The sequence below is a fragment of the Larimichthys crocea genome, chromosome VII, assembly GCF_000972845.2.
Source record: "Larimichthys crocea isolate SSNF chromosome VII, L_crocea_2.0, whole genome shotgun sequence".
Lineage (NCBI taxonomy): Eukaryota > Metazoa > Chordata > Actinopteri > Sciaenidae > Larimichthys > Larimichthys crocea.
This window is the reverse complement of record NC_040017.1, coordinates 26,324,797-26,345,012: the sequence shown is the minus strand read 5'-3', so window position 1 is coordinate 26,345,012 and position 20,216 is coordinate 26,324,797. Positions and strand designations below refer to the sequence as shown.

The window sequence follows — 20,216 nt, the reverse complement described above, 5'->3', positions numbered from 1 at the left end:
GTTTCTTTGCTTAACCAGCAGATGCCAGATACCAGACCAGGCCAAAACAAGACCATTCGCTGAGTCTCTATAAACAGATATCTGCAATGAACGAAGATAATTAAAAAATATTTAATATTCATGAAAAACTGACAAACAGTTTTACCGTACAATTAACTAGACAAACGTAATTATGTTCTGTTATAAAATGCTATATACAGTGTTTTTACTGTCACGTTTGGCAGTTCTTCACCATCAAACATTTTTATAGTGTAGCAGCAAACAGATTGGGTCAATAGTACCAATACAAACAGAAAGCAGAACATGCATGCTTACGAGCTCTCCAGCTCCTCCATCTGTTTACGTAACTGCTTAACCTTCAGGGTCGATCAGGCTTTGGGCGAGTAGAGAGGTAAATCCTGGACAAGTCGCCTGTGTAAATATCTGTTTATATAATTAATAAACTATAAAAACGTGGAGATTTAATGATTGCATCCTCGAGCTTCAATCTACTTTAACTTTACCTCTGACACTGTTCACCAGCTCCTCTACACCAACTTCAGGGGTTAACGAGGGTACTTGAAACTATCCTTTCACTCTAGCAACAGATACAATTCAAATCTACTCTTACACTTCTTTTTGTCCACTTGTCTCCGTGTGCTGCTGTCATGCAATCTCTCCTCTTACATTTCTGTCTTTTGTTCTGCCCTGAATCTCAGTGTGTCTCTCTCTACTGCTTAGGAATTTTCTACCCTTGAATTTTGATTCCTCCCCAGTGTCTGTGCGCTCCCGCGCCTTCAAAACCTCTTTCCCCTTCTCTCCGACTCCGCCTCCTGGTGCATCTCGCCGATGCTCTTCTCCTCTCTCCTCGCCTCCCTTGATGTTTCTCTCTATTCTGATTCGTCTCACACAATCAGCATGGGTTTTGATCCAACACCTCTCTTTCCCAATCATTCCTCGCTCTCCCTCTCTCTTGCACCGTCTCTTTCCTCCTGGGTTGCCTGCAGATCAGAGTTGGCATGTCTCCAGTAAGCTGTAGAGTTACGAGCCCTGATTCATCCAGCTATCTGGGTGACCCACTTCTGCACAAACTCACACATTTTAATGCTGTGAAATGAAGTACTGTAAAGTGTTTTACCACACCACTTCAACAAATATACCCACACTCCCAACAATATTCTTCCCCATGCGCCTCAAACAAATAGGGAGTACCGCAGAGGTCAGTCCTGGTCCACTACATATGGGGACAGCTAACACAAAACCACCAAAACTCAACCAGGTGTTACCAGAGATAGAGCTCAATCACACCAGAGCTCTGTTGACATGATGTAGTCGCAACTCCAAACAATTACAAAGTCTACTGCTTATGGAGAATGATCCATCTTAGCTGAAACTGACATTAACTTTGTAACCTAGGAAACAACTGAGAGGAACTCTGTGAAGGTGTCTCAGTCTGCAGACAAACTGATGTAGCTGTAGATCCGTGAGGAGGAGTTCACTCTCCATCGGAGAGAAGAGGTGGTGCAACATCCTGGAACCCGATTTAGAGCTGAGAAAACCTTAAGGTCATCTGAGATGAAGCTACTATAAATATGCCTGCAGCCATACATCCATAAAGTAAACACAAATCTCTAATAAACAATATTACTTGTAGGACACACGTTTAATGATAAACTACTATTTATGATGCTTTGCTTCACAGTGACGACATGCTGTGAAATACTGAGTGTTCTCAGAAAGTTTTTTATTCTAACGGGGTCACAGTTTTATTCCACAGAAACAAGATAAAACAGTGGAAATCCATTTTTAATGACGCCGACTATTGTTCTCAACCTCAGAGGTAATCCTGAACTTTTTATTCATCTGACGTCTCGGCTGTTTGCAGATAACTGTTATTTCTGCATGGAAAACATGTAATGAGTGATCAAATATTCTGCTTGACCCTATACAGCATATTAGTGAAGCAGCACCTACAGTTAACAACATTAAAATGCTGCTTACACCTAAAAGCATCAATATTTAACGCCTCACTTCTTGTACTTTGATACTGACGTACATCTCCAGACTGTGTTTAAATAAATCGTGTGCTTTTACTTTGTTCTGCAGTATTTGAAGATGGCAATGACTTATGTCATTTTTTATATATTCGTTCCACCAGATAACTTCTCTTTGAAGCAAAGACAAACTACGGGGGGTGTCTTATCAGATGGTGTGCCAACTTTCCCCTGCAGCGTCTTAATCCACTGAGATTTCTCCCTGCAAGGAGGAGACGGTTTTCATATTCTGCAGAATTAGGTTACTGTCTCAGCTTCGTGAGGGTAATTATATTTATGGATAAAAAGTCTGTGTTAACATGATCCACTGTGTGCACATCCATATGTGACTGAAATAATTTAGTCTATAAGGGACACAAAGAGAGAAGATAGATAGATAGATAGATAGATAGATAGATAGATAGATAGATAGATAGATAGATAGATAGATAGATAGATAGATAGATAGATAGATAGATAAGATAGATAGATAGTAGATAGATAGAATAGATAGATGATGCTGTGAGAATATTTGAAATTTCTCTCTAACTGTAGATAATTGGATGCCAGTGAGCAGACACCCCACCCACCCACCACCACCAGTCCTGACCTGCTGCTTGAAGTGAAAACGTCCCGGATCCACCCACGTTTCTCTGCGCCCTTAATAAGCGCTGTGTCGGCATAGAGAGAATTAGAGGAAATAACAAAGCACACACAAGCAACAAGGGCGTGTAGAACAACAGGAAACATCACAGGAAACGTGGATATAAACGTCTGACTGGATGAGGAGAGCAGAAATCAGGACGCATTCCTCGCTGCTGCTGCTGCTGCGGCTGCTGCGTCCCCGGATCCTTCCGTACCTTCACGGAGGATGCTGCATCTCTTGAACCGCTGCTCCCTGCTCACAACCGCCGCTCGGTCTCCCTCATCAGCACCTGGAGGTGAATATCAGGACGTGTGTGAACAGAAAGGTGGACTAAACATTTAGGAGGTTTTTTTTTCTTTCTCTCTCTCTCTCTCTCGCGAGGATTTGGCGGAGCGCGGCTAATCGGTCGCATCACCGCCGACTTCAGTGAGACGCAAAGGAGGAAAAAAAAAAAAAAAAGACGAGCTTGATCATCTCCTCACTGTTCAATTATTAAGGAGACCTCAAGACCAACTAATGCTGGAATCTTGTCTACATCCTCCGTGCATGACTTTGAAGCGGGCTTGAGGTGGCGTGCACGGATGAAAGCCGATGGCCAGGCGCCCCAGATTTCCTCAGAAGGGGGATGCAACTAAAATAACCCCGGTGCCAAATGGTAAGAGGGCAGATTCATGAGCAGGAGATTGCAGTGTGCTCTCTGTTGTGTCTTGTGAGCTTTGCACATGTGAGGGGCTTGCATCCACATTAAAGCACCTCCCTGTCAGGTGGGGCCAGAGGTAGCTCCACGCCTTTATAGGGACAGTGAGGGCATTTAGACCTTTGTGTCTGTGTTAGTGAACTTGGGAGTTTCATAAACTGGAAAACTATCTAATTTAATATGATCATCTCTTTAGGAAGAGACTGAGGTTTAAGGCCAGACTGCTGCTTTGCCTGAGCCAGTTCACGTTGTTGACAAATGTGTTTGACTTATACAGTTGAACTAGAGATGGCTGAAGAGGGCCCTTTTATATATATATATATATATAATATATATAATATATATATAATATATATATATATATATAGATATATATATATATATCGCAGCAGCACAAGAGCAGCTGCTTATGCTTAATCAATGGACCATAGTGTTCTTTGCCCATTCGTTTGATATCCAAAATAATCTAATTTGATGAGGATATTTATGCTTTGTTTGTCTTGATAAGCTTGTTTTGTCCTCTCAGCTGCTCTGGAAGTTTCTCTTATCTAAAGCAAAATAAAAAACATTGGTGAAAAAAGAAAATCGTTGCTCGATGAATTATTGAAATGGGGGGCGGAGCACTGAAGGCCCACTTGAATCAGCTGATTGGCATCAGCGTTCATTCACGCGTCACAATAACTGGATCATTCACATTCGCTGTGTGGCAATCAGCGGACCCGTCACATCCAATCGTATTCATGCAGGTGTGAAGCGTAGTGGTCACCTCGCTGGATTGTGAGTTAGTTTGTCTTTGCAGTGGTTGCAGTGATTTGTGTGCACACGTGGTGGTTCCTAAATACCCCGTCCTGCGATTTTATCCTCTGTATTTCATGTTAAGCCATTTGCTATTTATATATTAGTAGTTTTAATTCTTTTAGTATTGTGGAATAACATAATTTGGACTAATCTGGCAGTTTCAGTTGCAATATAGTTTTTTAAAATATTCCTTGAATTGAACGCACGCTCTTTTTGAACCCTTGTGCCCACTCTCAGATGGTCCCTCTTCTGTCTATTTGCCCCCCTTTGTAACCTGGGTGGTGTCACACACATTTAACCTGAATTCTTAATTCTCCCTGCAGCTTTCCGCACAGCCGAGGGAGCCCTGAATCTGTGACACCTTCGGCTTCTCCGGAGACTCTCCCCCCCTGTCCTGTCCTGTCCTGTCCCCCCTCCTCCACCATACGGAGCCCGGACACCGGCGACTTTTTAATGGCTTTTGTGTTCAGGAGATGGAGGGTTTTACTGGTGCTGAACGTGCTCGCCGTCGCTGGCTTCATGACTTACTGGACCAAGTGCAACACGCGCAGCGTCCAAGCCGCCGGTCTGGATGCTCCGGCTGACGGGAAGAGGCCCCGGGGCAACGGGACGGCGCAGGGGCCCAGCGTCAGCCATGAGGTGCTGCTGAAGAGGCTGAGCTCGCTGGAGGACGTGGTGTACAGGCAGTTGAACGGTAAAGAGCAGTGTAACATTTAAGCTGAAATAACACGTCAACCTGATTTTCCTCAAGGATGCTGCAGAAAGAGGGAAAAGTCAGCGCTGTCTGACTCCTCCACGACTTTCTCCTGGAGCCCTGACATGAACTGACAGTGAAGTTTCCACAGAGTCTGAGAAAACACCTGTCACATTATTTCATTTCCAAAGTCTCATTTTAGAGATTATGCACCGCCTGCTGAAAATCTGAATCCTCTTTGCTGACTGGAAATGTCACTAAACCGTTACATCTGATATATTTAATAGTTAACCTCTGCAGCTTAAAGCAAATATCAGCAATGAAATGAAACTTTTAATTAGAAATACCTTCATACAATCATAAATTTGGCTTTAAATGGACTAGATTGACCTAAACGCATGGAAGAAGAACAAAACTGAACCTTTAAAATAAACTTTGGATAATGCAGATGCTTTCTTTCTAACCACCGAGCATTGTTCTTCATCCATTCCTGCAGGAGCAGTGTTGTTTTTTCTTGGGGTCAGAGATCAGGGTCGACTGCAGAGCGGGAGCTTTTAGGGATTCAGCGCCTTCAGGACACTTGAGCAGGATGTTTGCCAACACGGAGGCTTGAACACAGCCTGTCACGTTGAAGGATAGGCACTTTAATCATTTTGCCACCCACAAGTACGCCCAGCAGAATCTTGTTTTATCCCTAATTTGAAACACAGAGAGCCTTGAAGCTTCATTAGCAGCTTGCAGCCTAGAAATTAAAATGTCATTTCATTATTAAGTGTTTCATGTAGTGTAATTACAGAGGAACTACTATTGACCCCAGAGAGAGTACGAAGCCCTTAAATTAGCCTATTTTACACAACCCTGTGTGTAAAATGTATCCTGCATTGAAGATCTTCACCTCTGTTGACAGCCGCTGACCACACACTGTACGTTCATGTGATGGGGAGGCAGGCTATCAGCTGTAAGCCCTGGAGATTGTTACTGAGAGGAGAGAGTGACTCAGCCAGACTAAAAGATCCTGACATGTAATCTTGTAATCTTGTTTGCCTCGCCCAGGTCTATCTAAATCTCTGGGTCTGATTGAGGGCTTCGGGGGTCGGGGTAAAGGCGGCCTCCCTGCCACGCTGTCACCATCTGAGGAGAGCGACGCCAAATACCTGAGGGAGAAGTACGGCTACAACGCCTACCTCAGCGACAGAATCTCTCTGGATCGGACCATACCGGACCACCGGCCTGGCAAGTGAGTGTACGAGTTGATACGTTTCACTTTCAGCTGCACAAAATTCATTTGTCTTGTACCTCGTCTAACTGTAACAGAGCTGTCTGAGGATTTCTGCCTCCAGACAATCAGTGGTGTTCTGTAAAATGACATTTAAAGAAATCAGGAGTAACTTCTCTTCCAGCAACACTCTCAAATATAACACGTCAATGCACCAAATGTTCTTAACTAGCCCGATCTGCTTATGAATCCCACCTGATCATAAATTGGAGGCTGATTGGATTTATTATTATTAACGCCGCTTAAACACTGTATAAAGGCAGGTGTTGTGCCGTGTGCAGATACTCTGGCACGTGTCTAAGAATCGGATAGATGCACAGATCTTAAAAGCAGTGCTCTTGGCAGCTCAGCAGCCGTTCATCTGTCTCATCAAACAGATCTGTGCGATCTTTAAAAACGCCTTCTCCGCCTCAGGCCTGGATCGCAGCAGCGTCTAAGAGCAGCTGCTTATAGTCTTAATTAGGATCAATGGACCAATAGTGTTTCTTTAGCCCATTCGTTTGATATTCCAATAATAATCTAAATTTGATGATGATATTTATGCTTTTGTTTGTCTTGATAAGAGCTTGTTTTGTCCTCTCAGCTGCTCCTGGAAGTTTCTCTTATCTAAGAGCAAAAATAAAAAACATTAGTGACTCCCAGAAATCTACAAAAATAAGATCAAATCGTGGATACGAACAAAAATCAGAGGAAGTCTTCCTGCACGAGACTCGATGCTCCTGTTTAATGGACAGATCCTTTTGTGTTCTCCACACAAACTGTTTATGCAAAGAAACGTTGCTGATGAATTATTGAAATGGGGGGCGGGGCACTGAAGGCCCACTTGAATCAGCTGATTGGCATCAGCTGTTTCATTCACGCTTCACAATAACTGGATCATTCACATTCGCTATGTGGCAATCAGCGGACCCGTCACATCCAATCGTATTCATGCAGGTGTGCAACGCAGCCAATCAGACTCTCGCTGTTCATGGTAGCTCCCTCCTCCTTTATGTGCTATGTTTTATTTAGGTATGGCTGCTTTTACTAAGATTTGATATTCATGTATGCAGTTATTAATGAAACATTCGGTTTAGCGACACACATTCGATCGTCAGACTCTTCTCTGTCCCTTTTAATCTCCATCTCTCTCTCCTTCCCTGCCTCATATTTGATGAAGTTGCACTATCAGGCTGGCTATTGATTTCCAGGCATGCACACACATATAGACGTACATTCATTCAGGTCTTGGAGACTTACCATAACTACTACTTGCAGAGCTTTAACCCTTAGCCTCACCTAACCTTAACCACTCACTCATGAATCAGCTTTGTCCCACTTGGGAGCATGGATTATGTCCCCGATTGGACAAGCCGTCCCCAATGAACCAGTATGAAATGTGTCCAAGAAAGTAGGCCATGTCAGAAACACACACACACACACAGGCAGTCCCAGGATTAGCAGGTATACGGGTACACTTCAAACTGTGCTTGCATGTCACTGATGAATGTTCAGATCCTGCTGTGTCTGTGAGTGTGTGCTCTTTGCAGATAGCTCCGTTCGTGGTGCATCTTTCTCCATAAATGCTTCTTTATAGAGTCTGTCTGTGGCCCACATTGCTGGCTAAGCGAGTAACAGCCTCTCTGTTTGAAAGTCAGTGATAATGAGAAAGCCGTCGGCCCATCGCTGCCACCAGCTGTGTGTTGGTGCGGTGGAGTGCAGGCATCAGAATCCACTGCTCTCATTTGTCACTCGGGGGGTCTTTTATGTTGCCGGGATCAAAGTGGCGTGTGAAGCGTGTTGGGGTGTGATATCTTCAGGCATAGCAGCAAGCCTGTGAGCTCGGGTCTGAGGAGTCTGCTCAGTTTGACTGAGACAGAAACAAAGATTGAATGTCAAACCACAAGAAAGTATAAAGAAGAAACGTAGTTCTTGGGATGTCTCTCTCACATGCAGGCACGACAGAGCTGAGCCTCTGTCAGTGGGGATGTATAGATCAGCTGATGAGTGAAATGCCATCAGCTGGTGAGCTGACTCTTACAGTCACAGCACACTTTCAGATGAGCTGTACATGTAATGTGACAAGTTCACGCTCTCACACTTGTAATCATTCGTGCCGCTCTCCTCTATCCGTTACTGGTTACGCTGATCTGCAGCGTCCCTGCCTCCTCCTGTTCCTACCCCTCATTACCATAATTACCATGGCGTCTCTCGCTTTGTACATCTCTATCATCGTCTCCATCATCTCTATTCCATCATTATATTATATTTATGGTATTTATATTTATAGTTAAGTATCTTAGGCGTCTTGTCAAACATCTTAAAAAGGGAAAAACAACAAACTTCATAGTTGGCATCAGTTTTTTCAGAGTTCACTGCCAAAAGCTTTAAAAAAAAGTATCATCTGACCTCATGAATTTTCATTCAAATGCTGGTTTTTATCTGATTTAATTGCTTGTAATTAAAATTCCATTCCACACGGGAAATAAAATGATAAGTCAAGAAAAGGAGCAGAGTAAAGGAAGGCGTTTCCTCCCCAACTTACTAAATGTAGAGACAAAGCCTCACCCTGCCTCTTTCCTCTTTATTAGAGCTCCTTAAACAAAACAGCAGTAGAGAAACAGGCCTCCTGTCTGCAGCAGACACACTATGAATAGGCCAATTTGGTCGGTTGAACAGGAAGCGGCACGTGGTTCGCCTTTCAGCCTCGTCGAACACGATGTCGGGCAGCTCCACTGAGGCAGTTTGGTCTTTTTACAGCAATGATGGGAGGATGAGTGGAGCGTGCAAAGCCCAGAATGCAGCAGGCTTCACATGGTGGCATGCATGGAAAGGTTTTATTTTACAGATGGTGTGTTTGCGTGTGTCTCCCCGTGCAGATGCAGAAAGGTCAGCTACCCGAGAGACCTCCCCCAGATCTCCCTCATCTTCATCTTTGTCAACGAGGCTCTGTCGGTGATCCTGCGCTCAGTCCACTCGGCTGTCAATCACACGCCGGCTCACTTGCTCAAAGAAATCATCCTGGTGGACGACAACAGCGATGACGGTCAGTGCAACAATATTCAGAGTTTTCCGAATATGCAGATATGTGCATCACAAATCAGCCGTGTTTGCTTTGATTACATTTTGGTGACCTGAATGACACGGCAGCATTTCAGGCAAAGATTTCTTTCTTTTAACTTTGGTGTGACAACTTCATGGCCATTAAATCCCCTCGAGCTGATTCACTGAACTGAAAAAGACGGAAAGCAAAGCTCACAGAGACCGTCCTAGTTTTTGCCTCCATTGTTTCATCTACCTACAAATACAAACACTAACTTCTGACAGTAATATGAATAACATGAAAAGCGCTATAATCACACACAAATCTGAGGAGACTCGTTATAGAACGTCTTCAAAGGAATAGTCTGATATTTTTGTAAATGCACACATGGATTTGCTGTCTTGCCAACAGTTAGACGGAAAGGTCGATACCTCTCTCATGTCTGTACAGTCGATATGAAACTCGAGGACTGAAAAACAGACACGTAACAGAAACCACATACTGTAACAGCACCTCTAAAGCTCACCGATAAACTCGTTAGATGCTGTTTGTGGCTCGTGGTGCCTCCAGAAAGTTACAGGTTGTGTCCACTACGAGTGTGGCATCATATCAAATCATCAACTATTCCTCTAAGGCCTAAACCTGCACACAAAGCCTGTGTTCATACTCACTGCATGCATGTTACTCTGAAGTGTTGTTATACAGGATAAAGGCATCGAACTTGTACTATGTACTTTGTTGGCCCGACAAGGTGATGAGCATCTCCTTGACAAAAGCTGTGGTCATTGCTTTTGAGGAGCAGCTTTTGCTGAGGTGACTGATGGTGTTGAATTTTTTTTTGCAAGGCAGACAGGCAGATAGAGGCGGAGCGCCACAATTGGATGTCACAGGAGAGATGTCCCTGTCTTATTTATTGGGGAGGGCTGCCAAGCTGGGCTTTGTGAGATGACAGAAGGGACGGGAAAGAGAGAGAGACGAGGGGATCGGAGGCAGAGCGAAGAAGGGGAGAGGAGGCACGGCAAGATGGAGAGCAAGGGGGTTGTTGGTGTTGAGGAGAAATTTGGGAAGAAGGGATGAAAGAGAGAGGTCGAGGAGCGGAGAGGGTTTGGAAATAGGCATAAGTGAAAAGGGAGAAGGAAGCAGAGAGAGAGACGACGATGAAGAGGCGACGGAGAATGAAAGGAGAGGCTGAAAGAGCAACCAGGCTATTAGAGAAAGTGGCAAAAGAGAGACAGGGAAAGGGAGACAGAGAGGCTCTAAGATAAATGAGGTTGGACAGAGAGAGAGAGAGAGAGAGAGCAATCAGACCGAGCGGAAAGCAAAGACAAATATCGAGGAAACGGGAAGAGAGAGAGAGACAGAGATGAGATCGCGGAGGCTCAGGATGAGGCTGCCATTATTCCGTTTCTCTGATTTTCCACAAAAGACCAAACACAACAACGTCTTAGTCTGTCACTCAACTCTGTGTGACTTTCATACCCCGTCTGCTTCGCTCAGCCTCAAGCCCACCGAGGACAGAAATCTGTGTCTTTAAGAAAGCCTCACAGATGTGTTGTTTCGTCTTAGGAAGCGGTTTGTTTTGGGCTAGTTTCAGGGTGATTAAAGATTCACTTTTATTGACACTTGGATCTTTTTATTCCCAACAATGTTAATTTTTGAGATCTGGCAATGCAGCAAAAAAAAAACAAATGTGTGTAATGGGGCGAGAAACAGGAGCTGAGATGATGAGACAGGTTGTAAACAAACACCCCGGTTAACAAGATATGTTTTAAGAAGAGCAAACAGAAGCGGTAAATTATTATTATTATTATTATTATTATTATTAGAGGTGCGCTGACTCTGAATTTAACCTTTAATCATTTCAGTTGAACTGTGGGCTTGTCTGCTCATCTTTGTGTTTTTTGTCTTTTCATGTTTCATTTTAACGATGTCGCTGTGTTCCCAGAACTCAGCGATTAACTCTGTGAGTGCAGTTTGATCAAAAACTATGAAAACAAGCCTGGCTGTGCTTAAACCAGAGTTCACCTTTTTAATACCGATTCGGTCGTGATTATTTGTGGCGGCAGGAGTGTGTGTACGCGGGGAAGGCTAAAAATAAGAGCCAGAGCCACCGTTCATCGTAACAAAGGAACAAAAAATTTGGATTTTCTGGCATCTCATTCGTTATTGGTCAATAATAATTAACAGAGTGTTTGAGGAGCAAACAGAAGGAGAGACGGTTGAACTGCTACTCGGCTGAGGGCCAAACATCTGTCACAGAGGAGAAGAGATCGCAGCGTCGCAGAGAAATAACACCCACCATGCACGAGTCGCCCGGCTCTGTGGCCTCACACACCAGAGTGTGTGTGTGCAAGAGAAGACACAGCATGGAGAAAGAGTGTGTGTGTGTGTGTGAGAAATAAAAAGAGGCAGCGAGAAAGAGCCTGAAAGCACAGAGAGCATCAGGAATGTGTTTTTGTTCAGGGGAGTGTTGGAGTGTGTGTTTGTGATGCAGAGGAGGAAGAAGAGCTGCGAGTGTTCGGTTACGGAGAGGAAGGCTGACGAGTTGATTGAGACATCAGAGGTGGAGCAGACGCAGACTGTGCGGAGCTGTGTGGAGTCTGCTGGAACACAGCGGGGAAGATTCATGTCGTCTTTCTGTTTCTCTTTCCAGAATAATTCATCATTGTTCTGCTCTTTGACGGAGCTCTTTGTTTGGATGTCAGGCCTGTGCCGTGTGGCTGTAATCTTACTGTCACCAAGGTGATCTTTGTCAGTCCTAGACGAGAGAGAATTATCCAAAATAAATCAAATGATCCAATGTTAAACAAGCAAACTAAAATCACCATTGGACTAACAGCACATGAATTTCCTCCTGGCTGCATCATCCTGCCTCACCACATCCAGAATCCTCCTCTAAGCTCCATCTTACCGAGCATCTCTGCTCCACATATGTACGGATTTCCTGATGGTCAAAAGGTCAAAGTCATCTCTTGTCACCGTGCAAAACTTTACCTGTTGTTCTGCTTTTGTGATCCTCGTCTCGCGGCGTGCAGAGCAGCTGAAAGGTCCGCTGGAGGAGTACGTGAACAAGCGCTACCCCGGCCTGGTGAAGATCGTCAGGAACCAGAAGAGAGAGGGACTGATCCGAGCCAGAGTCGAGGGCTGGAAGGTGGCCACCGGCGAGGTGGCGGGCTTCTTTGACGCCCACGTGGAGTTCACCCCGTCCTGGTGAGTGAATCCGGCATGTGGCTTGGAATAAGTATTGACATGCCGTCCGTGTGAGTGACGCCTGCAAAGAAAACCAACTTCACTTAGGCACATTTTCTAATACTGGAACTCTCAGATATTCAAAAACCAAATCCTGTGAGACATGTCACGATCACAACGATAAACTATAATCGACTTGTATCACTTTGGAAAGAAAAGTTACAAAGTGCTTCGCACAATCATTACAGGCGAGGACAAAGGACGGCACAGGCGGCATAAAAAGAACACGCGAAAAGCAATTTCACACCTGAGAAGTTTCAAGATAAGGAGAGGGGAGAGCCCGCAGAAGCAGCGTGCGACATATAGCTCATCAAATAACAAACAAATCATAAAGCGGACAGTAAAATAGGTTATTGCTCAGAAGCTTGTTCATAAAAACACATTTTAAAGATGAAACTTATTTGGCCGAGATGTAAACACAACATTTTTGCCTTTTTGTAGGTCTCCTACTCATTTTCCAGCTCGGTGTGTACTTTAGAGTATGTACACAACCCAGTTCACTCAGCATAAATAGACACATGCCCTCCAGAGCTGCACTGAGCTGAATCAAATAGAATCCGTAATATAGTTGGTACAACTTCAGGGACTCTATAACTAACTGAGGAGATCTTTAAAAGGAGTCTGTAAAAGTGCGTACATGTGTATGTGTTTACTTGTCAGGGCCGAGCCGGTTCTGGCCAGAATAAAAGAGGACCACAAGAGGATCATTCTGCCCTCCATCGATAACATCAAGCACGACACGTTCGAGGTGGAGCGCTACGAGAACTCGGGCCATGGCTACAACTGGGAGCTGTGGTGCATGTACATCAGCCCGCCCAAACAGTGGTGGGACGAGGGCGACATATCTGCTCCCATCAGGCAAGCCGGCTCCAGCCTTAAACACACACTGAGCTGAATCCATTCACAAACAACACACACACCACATGTGAAGTGTCTCTTGCTGTCATGTTGTTTTTCTTTTCGTCGCAGGACTCCCGCCATGATCGGCTGCTCCTTCGTGGCCAACCGTCATTACTTTGGCGAACTCGGCCTGCTCGACTCGGGCATGGACGTCTACGGAGGGGAGAATATCGAACTGGGCATCAGGGTTTGTGTGTCACCCAGTTTCCTCTTTACCCCTGTAGATTTAAGTAGAGCAGTGGCCACCACAGCGTGGCACCGCTGATAAATGAGGCCCCATTAAGAGTCCTGGAGGACCGGGCCTGTGTGTGCAGCTCACAGCAGGGCAATGGAGATAAATAGGTCACATGGAGCGGGAAGGTTGGGGAGTTTGTTGCTGGATGTCTTGAGAGATTGGAGAGTTTGTCTTTGTTCTGCAGTGTTTTTGTTTTTTCTCCATAAAAAGAAAAAATATTAAATTTTTCATCATCAGAGCTGAGACGATAAAAGAGTTTTAACTTTTGGATTAGTGTAAGAAAAGATGTCACTTATAGTTTTCATAAAATGAGTCTCTAGATTTCCTCAAATCTAAAATACTTTGTATGATGGTTTTTATTAAAGGTGCTCTGATCAGCTGACAGCTGTATCAGCCAATACCGATCACAGGGGCTATTTAAAGTCCTATAATTATTGCGTAACATTATTTATTTAAGTATTCTTAACAAACCATTTAATATTTAAATGAAGAAATAATAAAGTGTCCAGCATTAACAGCTGTTCATTTATCAGCAGGAAACATGTGCAGCATTATTTAGCACCTTATTTTACTTTTAGTTTACTCACAAATTATGTGTAATTATGTAAATAATGTTTAAAAAAAAAAACAATTTCACAGTCCCAAAAATGAATTAGTCCATGCAAACTTCTTTTTTTTTAACGAGTAGCTTGATTTGTCGGAGGAACTTTGCAGCTGTCGGATCGTGGTTAGACCTCAGCCTGAACTCTTTAGTTTTCTGCCACACAGATTAAATGTTAAAAATTAAATGTTATTAAGTGAATAATAGGAAACACTGCAGGTGTGTTTTTGAAATAAAATCCTGTTCGAAAAGTGGCCTTGAGTTTGATCTCGAGTAATACAACACTGCATGGTGCAGACCAAACCAGAGCTGAAAGGAGCGTCATGACTGGACCGCTGTCCTGTCTGCTCTGTTTAAATTAATTTCCTGTTCTTTATCACCGACTACCTGCAGGTGTGGCTGTGTGGAGGCAGTATGGAGGTGCTGCCTTGTTCCAGGGTGGCTCACATCGCTCGGACGAAGAAACCCTACCACAGTAACATAGCTTTCCACACGCGGCGTAACGCTCTACGAGTGGCTGAGGTCTGGATGGACGAGTACAAGTCCAACGTCTACCTGGCCTGGAACATCCCCATGGAGGTGAGAGAGGATGTTTGCTTCAACACAACATGAATATTGAGCAGGAAATATAAATAAAGGTCGTCTTTCAGCATCTGCGTCCTCTTCTGGGGGTCGGGAACCCGAGGTTGGCAGCCAGTGCAGCAGACGATAGCAAAATGAACATTTGTGTTAAAATGCTTTTACCGTTTTAACTATTCATGCGGAAAAAATGCTTCAGCAAAGCAAAGGCTTCCCTTAATGACTCCTTGTGCTCTTGCAGAACCACGGTATTGATTACGGAGACGTCTCTCCGAGGGTTGCGCTGAGGAAGAAACTGCAGTGTAAAAGCTTTGAGTGGTACCTCGACAATGTTTACCCAGAGATGAGGAGGTACAACAACACCCTGTTCTACGGAGAGGTGAGTCAGCAAACTGACATCAGGGAGGAAGAGACCGGACGGACAAGGTTGTACGTCCAAGGTTTGGTGCAACGAGCGAGGGAGAGATGAGAAAAATACATCCTGAGGGGCTCATGAAAAAAGAAAGTGAACACTCTTTAATCTGACTCCAGATCAGATCTTTATCCTTCACATAGTGAGGCATAAAAACAAGAATTATGTCTGAGGGAAACTGTTTTTTTTGTTACGCTTGATTTCAGATTCGTAACTCCAAAGCGAGCCACCTGTGTATGGATCAGGGTATGAAGGAGAACCACACGGCCACCCTGCACCCCTGCCATGGATGGGGTCCTCAGGTACAACATGGACACCGCACTCTCAAGAAAATGTCCACAGAGTGCATCTCACCGCTGTCCTCGCCTCTCTCTCTCCCTCGGAAACACACAACTCATTAGTGTGTTTCTCCAGCGGCATGATTTACAGCTGTGTTTCTCACACAGGCTCAGCTGAAATCCTCTTAGGAGAGAGTTGTGCTGTCAGGATGAAAATGTTTCTGTGTTGCACTTTTTTGTGCTGAAAGCCCTGAGTCAGCCAGTGTCAGCTCCTCGGCCCCTTCAGCCCGAGGGGCATCTCTTTTTTAGCTCACAGTGGTAAACAGGTGCTTCAAGGAGCACAGGTCTGGGTTCAGGTAGTGTGATGCTAGGAGGCCAGCAGAGCTCCAAATAACTTGAGTTAGTCAGAGCGTAAAGCTACAGACTCACTTTTTTTAAGTCATTCATCTGACAAAACAAACATCTTCTCGCTCACTCTCGCAGGTTTTGACGCTTTGTGCAGCTGAACTGCGGCACAGAGTGTCTGAAGAAGCAGCAGTGACCTCTAGAGAGTGAAAGAGGGATTTTTGTTTTTTTAGGATTTTAAACCTAGATTTATACCTCCAACACCTGCAAACACATGACACACTTTCAAGTAGCAGTGTGGCACCTTGTGTAAAGCAGCGAGAGATGCAGCTCACACTCTTTGTTCTGGATTTTCAGGAACACGTACCGGAACAGTCTTTGCTATTGGCACAAAATCGAACTCGAGCTGTTGATGCAGAGCTGCTGAAAGTTGTGTCAGGTTTTATCAGCACAGAGGTAGATCTTCATCTATCTTAAAATACGTGCAGAAGACTTCAGGAATCTGAAGCTTTGTTATTCACTTTCTGTGTGAGGAGACAGACAAGACAAACTAATCTTTGGGATCTCAGTGGATTTGTTGAAGCAGCACTGTGATTTAGACCGATGAGACCGGCGCGGTTTCTGAAGGATTCTGAAGAACAGCTGCAACTTACACATCGTCACTTCATCACTTCTGTCGCATGCATCAGCCAGCGTCACAACCTTCACTCATGTAGTTCTCTGTGTTTTCCTTCAGTTGGGACGTTACACCAAAGAGGGTCAGCTGTTCCTGGGCGCTCTGGGCAGCACCGGCGAGGACACTCACTGCGTGGTGGACGATCAGGTCAGCAACCTCCCTCAGATGCTCAACTGTGACAAGATCAGCAACGTGAAGCAGAAGACGTGGCACTTCTCCCAGGTGAGGAAACAGTTCAGCGTAATTCAATTTGTGAGTGCTCGATGATAAATAGTAAAGCTGAAGCGAGTACGTAATTATCTTGTGAGATCAATTTAGCAAAAATATTTGTCTGGCACTATTTGTCGACCTGTTTATGGTGCAATTACCTCAAAGTAATGGGCCTGTTTTCCAGGGGACACGTTGCCACTCTCTCGCCGTGTCTGTCATTCAAGACAAAAACATAAAAAAATAGTTTTCCCATCAGTCTTTCGCTTCCACCTGAGAATTTTTCGAAGCTTAAGAGTCAAAGCTTTTAAGCTGTATTTGCACTGGGAAAAGAGAGCTCACACAGAGAGCACAGCAGACTTTCTGCCACATCGATCCTGTCTCACACAGCAGGAGGAGCCCAGCAGAGGCAGGTTGTTGTTTTCTGCAGTGGACTTTATATATTTTTTATTTTTTTTCCATTCATTTTTCACAATTTAAAAAAACTATAATTAAAACTTGAACCATCTTTCCACATCAGGACTCACATCCTGTCACATGTGGTTTACAGGCAGTCTGTTAAACCTGATAAAACTCGACGCCATCTCTCCTCCTTCTCTTGCAGAATGCTTCGATCATAAACCGAGCCTCGGGACGCTGTCTGGAGGTCGTGCCAGCTAAGGTTTACTTTGGCCACCTGCTGGTCCTGCAGCCCTGCTCCGGGCAGAGGTGGAACATCAAGAACACCATGAAGCCGTAGTCTACGGGCCAATTTCACTGGGACCAATGACACCACAGGACATTTTCAGGAGCTCTTACCTGACCTCAGCTCGGCCTGAGAGAAAACTGATGAGGCTGGAGAAGCTCCTCTTCTTAACAAAACGCTGAGACGGTGATCTGAGCTGGGAACATCTCAGTGATACATTTTCTGAAAAAAACAAATCTTTTTTATTTACGAACTGAACATTCAAGTTTAGCATGAGGACTCCATCTGAATTTGACAAACCTTCAGTGTGACGTTGCCATATTTCCTGTACGTGCCACTTCTTTACGGTGTGTTTTAGGTTTAAGGGTGCGGACTTCAGCCAAAAGTGTGTTCTGTCTCATGTCGAGAGCGGTCGCTGTCCTTCAAAATGTTTCTGCATTGTTTCATTCTGTGTCATGTTAGGTCTTTTAAGGTGAATAAAAGAATACAACTTTCAGTAATATGCACTGATCAGAATACGTTGGTAGGTTGACATTTTAGCTTAAGATACCTGAAACTGAAGGCGAGCCTTCGTACGACAAGCAGACATTTAACAATGAATTAAACATTAACGCCCCAGAAGTTCTTTCCACAGAAGCCTGGACCCTGTAAATACTTCTAACTCAAAGAAAAAGGCATTAAGAATAAATATTACTGGTGATTGGGGCCTATTTTTGGCAGTTATTGTAAATCAAAAAAATCTCCTCGTCGAGGGCTACTGGGCGAAATCATAGTTTTATATGTCGTGGACACATTTTGTCTTTTGTTATTTTTACTGGGTAGCACCAATTGCAGCACACCTCGTAGCATGATTGTAAGTATTGTATGCACATGGAGACACAGTGTAGTTGAGCTGAGCCAATTTATTCTGTTACCTGCTGAGTGCCATATACAGAAGTGTATTGCATTCATCGGGAAAAAAATAAATTAGACACCTTAATTTCGTAATTACAACATCGCGATCTGGAGAAAAGATCTCGTAATTACAAGAAGATTACAAGATTGTAATTACGAGATCTTTTCTCGAGATTACAACATCGCAATCTCAATTACGACATCGCGATCTCGATTACAACATCGCGATCTCGAGATTACGACATCGCGATCTCGAGATTACGACATCGCAATCTTGAGATTACGACATCGCGATCTCGAAAAGATCTCGTAAATACGAGATAAGGAAAGGTGCCTCACAGGTGGCCACTGCACTTTGGTAAAGTTAGAAAGATATTGGCACTTCCGAGATCAATAACTCTTAATTGAAACGTTAAAACACAAAACATTTTGAATCGTAGTAAGACAGACAACGAGCTACAACCTAATGTTCATCACAACGAGCCATCCTCGGAGCCACTCCAACAACATTAGTGTTTACTAGGACTTTTCATAATTTCTGGGATTTTTTTTTTAGGAATATTAATCAATGACTTTAATATGATACAGTACTGCAGTAACGCTATCTACACTTTAAAATCTAGTGCCCGACTACATCGGTTTGTACCGAAATCAAATAATCTCTTTTCTAAGATATGCAGATTTAGAAAAGTCATTAAATAAACAAATCAAATGTCCCCAGCTACTTCTGGGGTGGATTTCAAGTTATTTTACTGTAGCATTTTCGAATAGTCTCATGCTGAAATCATACACAACATATGGCAACATAGTCAGATTAGAAAATTTATTTAAAAAATGAAATTGTTTTCTGACAACTCCACCTGATTCTTGTTCAAAAATGAAATGAAATCCCGTTTTAAAAAAGGAAAGAGTGAGAGACAGAGATGAGGGAATGTGTACTTATTTACATGTACTCAATTTCATTTGTTTTCTAAATGATTTTTCTAAATCTACATATGTCACCATACATTGTCTATGATTTCAGCATCACTTTGTTAGAAAATGGTACAGTAAAAGAACTTGAAGTAGCTGGGAACATGTAGAACAATAAATCAGGTGGATTTATTTAATGACTTTTCTAAATCTGCATCTTAGAAGAGATTATTTGATTTCTGAGTTTTCTGATTTCTGAGAATTACGAGAGCTTTTCTCGTTTTTTTTTTGTTTTTTTTCAAGTGAATGCAATACGCTTCCGTAGCCATAACTACTGCAGACGGCCAAAACTGACAGGCTGCAGCCTGAAGCACTTTCCTGGACGCGGAGACAGAATTGCAGACTCTTGAGCTGAAGATTGAATCAGTGAAATGGAAAAAAGTGCATCAATTGTGGAAATGCTGGCGGCTCCTCGAGGCCGGCATTGTTAATGTATTGAGATGTATATGATGTCATATATTCAATTAATTCAATGTTCTCAGTTGGATTTTTGCTCCCAAGATCGTCTTCCAATAAACAACTGGTTTCCTGCTTTTTGCATGGTGACTGTTTCCGAGGACAGAGATGAGTTTCTTTCCCAGATGCACTCCTTCGATTGTCTCTGTCGTGCTAAGCTGTTTTCAAATTTTGTGCTTGTGACTCTGCAAAGTAAAAGCCATCATGCTGAGCCACTTTCTTTTTAACTGCTCCATCCATTTGCACGGTTTTGGTCAAAATGTTTGCTCGTACTGTGAGATTTGTCCTTTTTAAAATCGTCTCCAGAAATAGAGCACTTCAAAAGAGATGCTCGTGGCATCTGGTGCAACTGTGAACACAGACTTGTCTTATGAGTACTTCAATGACATATCCTTTATAAAAAAAGACCAAAATATTACACATCATCATCTGTGGCAGCCAGGTGGCCCGACATTAAAACGGGGAGTTATGGATTCCATCCTGCAGCGGCTGTATGTCCTGTGAAAAATGTCCTTGAACCCAACGCTGCTCACTCTCAGTAAGCTGCTCTGGATGACGCATCAGCCGAACGCTTAAGATGTA

At 43.7% G+C, this 20,216-nt stretch overlaps 1 protein-coding gene across 3 annotated transcripts in view; it reads left to right on the top strand.

Moving 5' to 3' along the window:
- galnt17 (polypeptide N-acetylgalactosaminyltransferase 17) overlaps positions 1 to 17,863 on the top strand; it is a 19,387-nt gene extending 1,524 nt beyond the window's left edge. Inside the window, exons 1-12 of one of the 3 annotated variants that reach the window (XM_027280933.1) lie at positions 3,290 to 3,313; positions 4,477 to 4,847; positions 5,901 to 6,084; positions 8,982 to 9,148; positions 12,181 to 12,355; positions 13,055 to 13,252; positions 13,364 to 13,481; positions 14,524 to 14,709; positions 14,951 to 15,088; positions 15,328 to 15,423; positions 16,481 to 16,642; positions 17,232 to 17,863. In XM_027280933.1, the coding sequence (XP_027136734.1) occupies positions 4,607 to 4,847; positions 5,901 to 6,084; positions 8,982 to 9,148; positions 12,181 to 12,355; positions 13,055 to 13,252; positions 13,364 to 13,481; positions 14,524 to 14,709; positions 14,951 to 15,088; positions 15,328 to 15,423; positions 16,481 to 16,642; positions 17,232 to 17,366 (1,800 nt within the window). In that variant the 5' untranslated portion in view covers positions 3,290 to 3,313; positions 4,477 to 4,606 and the 3' untranslated portion in view covers positions 17,367 to 17,863. Of the gene's footprint in view, positions 1 to 3,289; positions 3,314 to 4,026; positions 4,133 to 4,476; positions 4,848 to 5,900; positions 6,085 to 8,981; positions 9,149 to 12,180; positions 12,356 to 13,054; positions 13,253 to 13,363; positions 13,482 to 14,523; positions 14,710 to 14,950; positions 15,089 to 15,327; positions 15,424 to 16,480; positions 16,643 to 17,231 lie in introns of those variants that run through there. The other 2 variants (XM_019271390.2, XM_010741954.3) reach the window with 2 other exon arrangements.
- The last annotated feature ends 2,353 nt before the right edge of the window (positions 17,864 to 20,216 follow it).